Source organism: Elephantulus edwardii, unplaced genomic scaffold (genome assembly GCF_000299155.1).
Source record: "Elephantulus edwardii isolate Elephantulus edwardi_28Jun2011 unplaced genomic scaffold, EleEdw1.0 scaffold00282, whole genome shotgun sequence".
Classification (NCBI taxonomy): Eukaryota; Metazoa; Chordata; class Mammalia; order Macroscelidea; family Macroscelididae; genus Elephantulus; species Elephantulus edwardii.
In genome coordinates, this window is record NW_006400032.1 from 3,139,297 (window position 1) to 3,150,892 (window position 11,596).

The 11,596-nt window shown below is 44.7% G+C and overlaps 1 protein-coding gene across 3 annotated transcripts in view; it reads left to right on the forward strand.

Moving 5' to 3' along the window:
• The window catches only part of MATN2 (matrilin 2), a 189,519-nt gene that overhangs the window by 51,280 nt on the left and 126,643 nt on the right, over positions 1–11,596 (forward strand). For 2 of the 3 annotated variants that reach the window (XM_006900358.1, XM_006900357.1), the window contains exon 2: positions 5,521–6,090. In XM_006900358.1, the coding sequence (XP_006900420.1) occupies positions 5,521–6,090 (570 nt within the window). Of the gene's footprint in view, positions 1–5,520; positions 6,091–11,596 lie in introns of those variants that run through there. The other variant, XM_006900359.1, reaches the window with a different exon arrangement.

The window sequence follows — 11,596 nt, forward strand, 5'->3', positions numbered from 1 at the left end:
TATATTCCACATGTTCAAAAGTGACTGTGGCTCCCTCAAAAAAATGGGGAATTTAGGATTCTCTCAGCAGGATCCAGACTGGTCTAGACCTGCTTAACTTGGTTTCAGACACCTCCTTGAACTGTCCTCTCCACACCCCCATCTCAGTCTCCTTCACCTGCATACAATTTGATTCCACAGATACTGAAAAAAAGGCCATGGGTTTCCAACAAAGAGCTGTGGTCATTGGTCGTGGTATGGTGAAGGCATTTGGCGGTTAACCAAAAGGTCAGTGGTTTGAATCCATCAGCCACTCTGCAAGAGAAAGATGAAGGAATCTGCTTCTGTAAAGATCTGCAGCCTTGGAAACCTTGTCAGACAATTGTATTCTATCATACAAGGTCACTGTCAGCTGGAATTGACAGTGAGTGGGCTTTGTTTCCAACAGCTTGGCCACAAAGATGGACTAGACTCGTTTTCCAAACATAGCTGTGATCTTTTGGAAGCAAATTTCCGGGCCTTTCTTCTGAGGTGTCTCTGAGTGGGTGGCTTCGAACCACCAGCCTTTCAGTCAGCAGTTGAGAACTTCATCCTTTGTGCCACCTAGGACATCTCCTGAGATAGGTTTTATTTCTGGGAGTGTGGTCCCTGAACCAGCAGCACCAGTTTTCTGGGAAACCTGTTAGAAATGCAAGCGTTCAGGTCTCCACTTCAGGGCTGGAGGGTGTGGGGTTGTGGCTCACTATCTTTGTTTCCACGAGTTCTCCTGGGCATCTGTGTGCACACTCAGTGGGAACCACTTTAGAGGTTTTGCAGCCAAATTGTGGTTCAGGGTTCCCAGGGGACCTGTGGGGCTGTAGACTCAGTCACTCAGGATGCTTAGTGCCTTCAACTCACGGTCACAGCTCACTTGGAACCTCCAAGGCTTATTGCAGACTTTTTGTGGTATTTTTCTAAATTTCCACACTTTGTGGTAACGACACATTGTTTTGACAGCGGCTCATCCACTTTAGCCCACACGTCCCCACGGGGCTCCCATTCCTCCCTTAGATTGCCTTTTAATCGCAGATGGACAGGGTTGCTCGATGGCATGGCCACACCACAACTAAGACCCACGGTCAAGTATCTTAGTCCAAGGACGGCTGCCTCCTCCCGCAGATTTCCAGAGGAAGCCCAAAGAGGAAATCTCTCTTCTCTAAGGATCAACCCAAGCCAACCAGCTGCTGACAAGTTAGTTCTCACTCATGGTGTGACTCCATGTGTACGGAAGTAAAACTGTTCTGTAAATTTTCCAATAGATGCTTTGGAAGCCTTTCTTCTGAAGTGCTTTTGTTGGACTTAGACTTCCAATTTATTTATTTTTTTTAAAAGCTTGTCAACATTTGCCTTATCAGGGACTTCTTCCTTCTAAGAATGCTTTCATTAACTTCTTCCACTATAGCAGGATCTAAGCCTCTTCTCCCCAGCAAGTAGAGCGCCATGGCCTGTTATCCAGCAGTAACTTTCAGATAGTTTTTGAGGGGTGGGGATGGTGGGGCTGCTTGAGAAGGGCCAGCCTGGGTCCTGGGACTGCCTGCAACTTATCTTGCTTCCTGGGACCTGCTTCATGGGACCCGCTTCTCCCCCCGGGCTTTGCATGAGATCGGCTCCTTTGTGAATATCAGAAAAGGGCGCTACCTCCAGGGCATCGTGGATCTCAACAGCCCTGCCTCCTCAGGTGATCTATAGGGAGTCACGCTGCCAACCCAAAGGAAATGATGCCTCTCTGGTGGTTTGATCCATAAGTGGCTCCTTCATTGCGGTTTATAGCCTCTGAAAACTCACTGGAAGATCACCTTTGAGTCTATACCGACTTAATAATGAGACTTTTTAAAAATGTTATTTTATATTGGTTTGCTTACAAAGTTCAATATATGTGTATTGTGTTTTACACTATTCTTCATTCATATTGTGTTTCAATTATTCCAGTATGTTATGTTTTATAAAATTAATCACCGCTGGACCTTGCCCAGGATTCAGGTGAAAAGACAGGGTAATGATGAGACTTTTTTGAGCCTCCTCTAAGCATGAGTCACTGGTTGGTGCTACTTGGCTGATAATTGAAGGGTTGAGTCCACTCAGTGCCTCAGAAGAAAGGCCTGGCAATCACTTCTGAAAATTTAGCCATTGAAAACTCTTGGTTCCTATGAGTTAGAGTCAGATCATCAGCAACTTATAACTGCTCCCCTGGGAGAATGCCTGTGTGCAACATGAACTGCACAATTGCAAATCAAGGGCCCTCTCTCTTCCTGGCCAGAGATAGGAGAGAGAGGTAGGAGCAGGAACAGGCCGAGGAGAGCCTATATGTGCAGCTCCCTCATGTTCCATTGTTCCCACATTCTGGGCCCCAGACTGTGCTTTTTATCTTGGTCCATAGAAGTTGTGCTGCAAACCCAAAAGCCATGCCTCGCTGGCGGTATGGCTCCATCAACACCTCCTTGGGAGAAAAAGGAGCAGTCTCCTCTGTGCAATTAACAGTCCCTGAGAACACACTCATCAGCTCAGCTAGGACTCAGTTCCAACTTAATGGTCATGAGAGGAGGAGGATGCTGATTACTCAGTGAGGTAGGTGTTAGTGATGCCTCCATGTCTGTTTTCCTGTTTGTAATTGATGACATGTTTTCAAACTCTCGGTACCTCTGTTTTCTCCTCAGTCTAATGGGTATGATAATCCTAGCTCATTTCTTGTTCTGAAAATCAGATGAGAACATAAAAAGTGCTCTGGGGAAAAGGTTTTTAAACACCTAACACATGAATGTTGCTTGTATATTGGTTTCCTCGATAGTTGCCCCAAGGTAGGCTCTGATGCCCCTGTTTTAAAAAGGAAACTTGCCTTTAATTCACCCAGCCCCCAAAGTTATTGTGAGTGGTGGTTGGGGGCTGGGGGCAGGTGCAGAAGGTCACACTGTCTTGCCAGGCTACCAGTTTGGTAGCTGCAGGTGGCCCGGGATGAAGTGTGGGTGCACATCGCTCAGGGACAGTCCCAGCCCTGGCAAGCTACATCCCCATTTTTATGACAAGGCTCACTGTTTCATTTTTGGCCTTCTCTGGCTTTCTCACAGCCGTGGTGACTGGGATCTATGGCAAGCATTTGGGATTCCATTTCTAATCTGTGTCAAACCCTCATTTAGCTGGAAAGTCTGGGATGGAGGTGGGGTAGCGGAAGTTGCCAAGCTGGAGGCAGAACACTAGAAATGCAAACAGGCATCCCAGCTTCCAGCCACTTGGCAGGAAGCTGCGTATCTCCTCCAGTCTTATCCTCGGTCCGTGCAGAGGAGAGCATGGGCTTCATTTACCGGCTCAGGTCCCTTTCCACCTTCTTGCCTAGCTGCCCAAGGCTTAATACAGTGGCCATGGTGATGAGGGAGAGGTTTGTATTTGTCTTTTTCCTGTGCCCCTTGTTGAACTATTTCTTCGGTAGATCCTAGTTCCATTTACTCAAATGCCTCCCAGGTTGAGACCTGAGTCCCCTCTCAACCAGATCAGCAGGTCTCCAAAACAGTAATCCTGATAAACAAACTTGTAACCCTTTACCACTTTTTATTATGTACTCTTCCAATGGGACAGATAAATTACATGGTATAATGCATGAGTGATCCCTCACTACCTGTGGCACCATGCATAAACTTCTCTGTTTGACTCGAAAGGCTTTTATAACTGGCTAACTAGAGATCAGTGAGATCTGGTGACCTAGTTCTGAGTTGCTCTACTGACCCAAAATCCATGCCTCTCAGGTGGTTCGAATCCACCAGCAACTCCATGGGAGAAAAATGGACAGTTTCCTTCTGTGTGATTTACAGCCTCAGAAACCCACTGGAGGATCAGCTCTGAGTCTGTTCTGAGTCAACAGCAATGAGTTTGGCTGTATTTTCTTGTTGTTCAATTTTATGTTTGCCTGTAATTCCTTTTAAAGTCTCGTCAGAGAAGCTCTGGTGGAACAGTGGTTAAGAGTTCACAGGCTAACCAAAAAGTTGGCAGTTCAAATCCACCCGGAAACTGCAGGATTGGAATGTGACAATCTGCTTCCATAAAGCTCTACAATGTTGGGAACCCGCCAGGCCAGCTCTGCTCTGTCCAGTAGGGCCACTATGAGTTGAAATATGACTTGATGATAAGGCGATGTGTAAGGTCCTATAAACTCCTCTATTTACCATTCAGTCTCTCTTGGACCTTTACTCATAATGCCCTTTTCTTATGTTCCAAGTGCTGTCTGTCAGTCAAGACCAGTTCCTATTCCATTTCCTTGATTCGAATGTACTTACATCCTTCTTCTCTGAATGTCTATTGCTGGAACCATATAGTTTCATATTGAAAAAGTTCATAGCTTCAAGTCAGAACTGACTCATAGTTGATCCTCCATTGGTTTTCTGAGGCTATAAATTGTACTGGCAATTACCCATCTTTCTCCGAAGGAATCACTCATGGCGGATTCAAACCAGCAGAGAGGGTTGACTTTTGGTTTATCAGCACAACTCTGTAGGAACTACAGCTTCATGTTGCTGTTATGTGCTGTTGAGTCGCCTGCGACTCATAGCCACCCTGTGTACAAGAACTCTAAACGCTACTCTATCCTGTGCCAACTTTGCCGTCTCCAACACTCTTATTCCTACCACTCCAATCACAGAATTGATCCATCTCATTGAGGGTCTTCCTCTCCTCCTCTGTCCCTCCACTCTCCCAAACATGATGTCCCTCTCCAAGGACCAGTCTCTCCTTGCAACATGCCCAAAGTATGTCAGACGAAGTTTCAGAATCCTTGACTCCAAGGAGCATTCAGGCTTCATTCTCTCAAAGATTTATAGAGTCAGTATTGTTTTGTATAGTTTTTTTGAGAACCAAGTTTTCAATTTATTTCATTTCTTGCCTTGAAATGATCTTCAGTGAGTATTTATTCTTTGACTTGAGATTTATGCTAGAGTCCTTGATACCCACACAGCCACACCCACTCCCTGTGTGGGTGGGTTTTCTCTCCCTGTCACCTTCATGGAGACCTATCCCTTCTCCAGTTTCTTGTTCTCTTCGACCTTCACCAGGCTGATTTGGTGTTTAGCATGAAGGGATTCGACTAACTTAACATACGTAGACTCGTACGCAATCACACAAAGATGGAATGTACACTTGTCTTTGTCTGGGTTTGGCAGCTTCTTGAATTCCATGTGCTTGGCTATAATGCATTAGGATAGTCTTCAGCTCTTTTTACAATACTTGTAAAACAGTATTAATGTTCATTACTCCTCCAGGAGCAACGGGGAAAGAGACCAATACTCAAGGTTTTCATTGACTGTAGATCTCAGGCCTTCCTATTCCGTCTTAGTCTGGAACCTTAGCAGAATGCTTTTTGACATGGTAGCAACAAGCAAGTCAGCATGTCACACAAACCAACAGATAAGGAATGGCTGTGCATGAGGTCCCTTGGTTGGGAATTGAACCCAGGCTTCCTGCATAGAAGTGAAAATGTCCCTTCGTACTTATCTAATGCCTTTGACTCTCCTCTTTCCCCAGGGAGCTCCTGTGAGAACAAACGGGCAGACCTGGTCTTCATCATTGACAGCTCCCGCAGTGTCAACACCTATGACTATGCAAAGGTCAAAGAGTTCATCATGGACATCCTGCAATTCTTGGACATTGGGCCTGACGTCACCCGGGTGGGCTTGCTCCAATATGGCAGCACTGTCAAGAATGAATTCTCCCTCAAGACCTTCAAGAGGAAATCGGAGGTAGAACGTGCTGTCAAAAGGATGAGGCATCTGTCCACGGGCACCATGACGGGGCTGGCCATTCAATATGCCCTGAACATTGCATTCTCGGAAGCAGAGGGAGCCCGGCCCCTGAAGGAGAATGTACCAAGGGTCATAATGATTGTGACAGACGGGAGGCCTCAGGACTCAGTGGCTGAGGTGGCGGCAAAGGCGCGGGACACAGGCATCCTGATATTTGCCATTGGCGTGGGCCAGGTGGACCTCAATACACTAAAGGCCATTGGGAGCGAGCCCCATGAAGACCACGTCTTCCTTGTGGCCAACTTCAGCCAGATTGAATCCCTGACCTCGGTGTTCCAGAAGAAGTTGTGCAGTAAGTACTGTTCCTTAGTGGGTCTCCTAGAGGAATCTTAGGACGCGTCACTCACTCATCCACAAGCATCTGTTCTTTATTAACTGTCTAGACCTGGAAAAGATGAAAATAAACATGGAATTTTCTTGGGGTTTACACTTTAGCCAAAGAGACATATATTAAATACACAGTTGTGTAGATAAGCAACTGGTACCGTGATCAGTGCAATAGCAGTAAGTGAATCATTGCTACTGTGATCGATGCAAGAAGCAGGCAGGGCCTGGTAGTGCCTTTGACCCGAGGACTTAATAATCTAGGCAAAGGTGCTTGGAGACATTTATTTGAGGAAGAGACACTGAAACCCAAGCAGCAGGATGGATGAGAGTGGAGTTGAAGTCTTTCAGCAGCATGGTGAACAGTCCTGGCATTCTCTAAATGAGAATTCCATGTGTTGGGACAGGGCCAAAAGAAAAGCATTTTTCCTTGGATGGGTGGATTACCAGGAAGCAGAGACATTGCCTGAGGGTTGTATTAATGTGTGAGTGTTTTCATAACTGACAGTGAGGCCTAGCGATTGGGAAGACCAATGTGTGGTCCTGATGTCTTTCCAACTGCAAATCAGTTAAGTTATAGGTGCCATCTCTCACTCCCCTTCTGCAAGAAGATGTGTCCCCAAGTCCTGGAGCCACACAGGGGTTTCTTTCCTCCTGTTCTACCCTATTACTGACAAAGCCTTTCTCCTCCTTTCAAGTACTCTTCTGAGCGATCTCCAACTGTAGCTCTTGTTCAAGCTGTTCTGCGCAAGTGACCTTGCTTTTCCTTACTTCCCACCTCCTTAGTTGCTTTTTACCTCTTCTTCTATTCCAGGAGCATATTTTCAAATATCCATGCCTGCATTTCCCCATGTATCTAATGAGTATAACAATCTTGGCAGGAACCCAGGGTACCAACCCAGACTCCACTCCATTACTGTTGGTTCCTAACTCACCATGACTCCATCCATGCACATGGAGCAAAACACTACCCAGTCCCCTGCCTTTGTCACCATCTGTTGGGAATTGGACCACAGTGATTCATAAGGTTGTCATTGGCTGGCTGATTATCGGAAGTAGATCAGACCTTTCTTCTTAGTCTTTCGTAGTTTTGAAGCTCTGTTGAGAATAGTTCAACATCAGAGCTTCATCCAATCCTTCATATGGTTGGTGGGTGCACATGAGGTAGTTTGATGGGGAATCAAACCCAGGTCTTCCTTATGGAACGTGGGAATTCTGCGGAACCACCAGTGCCTCAAGTTGCACTCTGTTCTCTGGAAACTAGAAACATGCACCCTGACCTTGTAAGTAGTGCCCAATCCTGCTTTCCACGGCTCCCTAGGGGTCCTCATCTGCTCTAGCTGCCATGCTTTGATTGGGGAAACATTAGGAAATACTAATTTTTAATTGATGACACAACCTTGCTTGCTGAAACTGAGGAAGACCTGCAGCATTTGTTGCAGAAGGTCAAGGACTGTAGTCTTTGATATGGATTGAAGCTCAATATCAAGAAAACAAACATGCTCACCATTGGGCCAATTGGCAGCACCATGATAGATCGAGAAGAGATTGAGATCAACGCTCTTGGCACCAGCAGTCAGGAAATCAAAATATGAATTGCATTAGGAAAATCTTTTGTTAAGGACTATGCCAGAGTGCTGAAGAGCAACAGTGTCAGTCTAGAGACCAAGGTGTGCCTGATACAGGTCTTGATCCAGCAATCACTTGCTGTGCATCAGAGAGCTGGACAGTGAGTAAGGATGACAGAATTGATGCCTTTGAGTTGTGGTTCTGGAGAAGTGTATTGAACATACTGCGGATGGCCAAGAGAACAAACAGGGCTATCCCAGACAGAGTTGCTTTTGGGAGGCAAGGATTTTGCATGTCCATCTCACATATTTTGGGCATGTTGTGAGGAGGGACCAGTCCTTTAAGAAAGACATCATGCTTGGAAGGGTGGAGTGTCAGCACAGGAGAGGAAAACCCCAGATGAGATGGACTGACACAGGAACTGGGGTAAGGGAGGTACGTGTGTCTGAGACAGTGAAACTGGCTCAGGATAGGACAGGGTTCAGAGCTATTCACAGGGTTACTATGAGTCATAGTCGACTGAATAGCACAAAACAATCATTTTCCTGCAGTTGAGAATAAGCATACAAATTAGACTTCTCACCAACTCCCCAGGAATGGCAACCTACCGCTTGGAGAGCTCTGAGCACATGTTTTCAGAATGTCACTGACCCTGGGCTCCAGCTAGAAGCCCCAGGGAGGCCAGAGAACAGTGTGCTTTTGATCTGTCTTAGAAAAATCCACATCTGAGAACTGAGGGCAGCCTCAAAAAAGCAGAGAGCCCATTCTCTCTTGAATGCAAAATGAAAAAAAATCTACTTAAGAAAAAAAATCAGTGCCATGAAGGAAAAATAACATTTTTTTCTGCAATGTCACTTGGAATATGTTCAGAAGTGCCATTTTCTGTGGCACTGCAGAGGGGCTGTTATTGTGGGGCAACATGGCTAAGTCAACTGGAAAACTTCAATCAGGAGAACACACTGAAAACATTTCTAAGGTTTATGACTTTAAATGACTTCTGCAGAATTTATGGTCTCCCTTTCTCGGAATTTTTTTTTTTTTAAAGGAGAGATTTATTCTGTAACCATTTTGATGGTTTATTCATTTGTGTTAGAAATGCTAATGCGGAACATTTTCTATAAGCATTCTGAAATTTTCAGCAGGTGGAGAGATCCTATAATAAGGATGAAGATAAGTACCCTATGATAAGAGAGATATAGTATATGTTGGGCTGCTAGCCAAAAAGTCAGTGGTTCAAATCCACCAGCTTCTGTGTAAGAGAGAGATGGACAGTTGCCTCTCATAAAGATGTACAACCTCAGAAATCTAACGAGGGTTGAGGTAATTTGGAATTGACTTAATGGCAATGAAGGCTGCATAGTCCCTGGTTAGTATACATAGTTAATGTGAGTAGTTGACAGTATACTTCTAAAACTATTAACCATTGAAAACCCCATGGAGCACAGTTCTGACATTTTCAGGGTTGCCATGACTTGGAATCAACTAGACTGACAACCAGTGGTGGAGGTGGTGATAGTTATAATGGGCTTATAGTACATGACTGACCTACCCATGTTATTAAATGTGGACTTACTCACCTTATCAATGTGCTTTAAGCCAATAAAGTAAAATGAAAATACAGCTTCTCACTCACGCCATCATTTCTATTGTGATTTGATACTGTGGTATTATGCCTTTCATTCGTGTAGCCTGAAACATGAATCTGACTGAATCCCTCCCAACGTGCCCTGCAGGAAGTGCAGCTGCTCTCCCCCATATCATCCAGAGTCTGCTGAGTAGACTCATCAATGTCTTGAAAGGCTGGGGAGATTCCAGTCTCTTTATCAACTGTACAAGCACAGTAAAGGCCCCGGTAACAGTTATAAAGCACTTCCTCTTACGCTTTCACATTATCTTTACTGAAAGCTGAAGAGAATTGACTGCACAATGTGATCACTCTTTTTTTATGGATTAGTAAGTTTTTTCTGCTGTCAAGGATCTCTCCAGAGCATTAAAGAGCAATGCTGTCATTTTAAAGACTAAGGTGGACTTTGTCCAAGCTATGGAATTTTCAGTTGCTTCCTATTCATCTGAAAATTGGGCAGGAAATAAGAATGGCAGAAGAAGAGTTGATGCCTTTGAAGTGTGCTTTGGTTGAAGAGTACTGAATTCCAAAAGAAGAAACAAATTTGTCTTGGCGAAAGTGCAACAAGGGTGCTCCCTAGAGGCAAGGATGATGCAACTTTGCCTCATATACTTTAAGCATGTTGTCAGAGGGGCCAGTCCTTGGGAGAAAAACATCCTGGTAGGACAGGTGGAAAGTCTGAGAAAGAAAAGAAGATTCTTAACAAGATGGATTGATACAGTGACTGTAACAGTGGGCCAGGTGGGTTGGAGATTGTGAGGATGGCACAGGATAAGGCAAGGTTCAGATCTCTTGTTTACAGGGGGTGTGGTGGTGTTGTTGTTGTTGTTGGATACCATTGAGTCAAATACGATTCATAGTCAGCCTGTGAGCAGCAGACGTGAACCTTGTCCTATCTGGTGCCTAGGTGTCATAATTGTTTTGGCTTCATATAACAATAACACAATAACCCCAAAACAATAGCAAGATGATGATGTTCTGATTCCAAATCCAGCCATCATTCACTTCAGTCTTCCACAGGTCTCTCATAACTCATTGCTGTCAAGTCAGAACTGACCTGAAGCTGCACCTCTGTTGTGTTTCTGAGGCTGTAAATTGCTCCAGAGAAGACTGCCCATCTTTTTCCTGAGGTGCTTCTAGTGGATTCAAACCCCCAGAAAGGCCCAGTTAGTTTAACAGTGCAGCTCCCCACAGACTGAACCACTAGAACTATCTTCTGCCCCATGTTCTCAGTTCCCCTGTAAGGCAAACCATTGCCTGATGAGAACCTGTTAGATAAATTTGCCTAAGGTTGGCAGTCACCTGAAATAGCTAGATGCAAAAGGAAGCTTTATAGAATGAAGAGAGACTCAACACTATTCCCTTCTCATCCCAGCTGTGTGCCTGAACAAAACTTTGTGGTACCTGGGCCTACAGGCACAGAGGAGGTGTATGAACAAGCATTATAAACTGTAAAGTCCAAGTCAGTGTGGATGGTTGAGGTGTATGACTATAGTAAATTTCACTGAGGACCAGTAGTTTGAATTTGAATGAAATCTGTAGACCAGTGAGCATCTTCAAAGCTGTAGCTGGCAACTCTGTGGATTAAAACTGCTAGTCCTAAAATGGTGTGGAAACCTCATTTATTTATTATGGTCTCATCTGTTATTAAGCAAAGTATTACAACAGAATGTACAAAGAGCTGGAGTTGACGAATAACAAGGAAATAATTCACTCAACATTTCTCAAGCTGAAAGAACTAAAAAACAAATTCATGTCTTGACCTGCAATTCTGAGAGATATTTTTGGCAAAATCTTGAATGATCCAAGAAACATCAAAAGAGGGTAGAGGAAGTACATAGAATTACTGTATTAAAAAGAATTAGTTGACACTGAAATATTTCAGGAAGTACCATATGAACAAGAGCCATTGGTAATGAGGGAAGAAATTCAAGCTGCACTTAAGGCTTTGGAAAAAATAATAATAAAAAAAATAAGGCCCTAGGATATGATAAGATACCAGCTGTTGTTGTTGTTGTTATGTGCCTTCGAGTCGTTTGCGACTCATAGTGACCCTATGTACAACAGCCCTAAACCTTGCTCTATCCTGTGCCAATCGCATTGCCTCCGACACACCCATCCCGATTACCCCAGTCACTGAATCAATCCACCTCATAAGGGCCTTCTCCTCCTGCGCTGTCCCTCTACTCTGCCCAGCATGATGTCCCTCTCTAAAGACCTGTCTCTCCTTACAACATGTCCAAAGTATGTCAGACGAAGCCCCAGAATCCTTGCCTCCAAG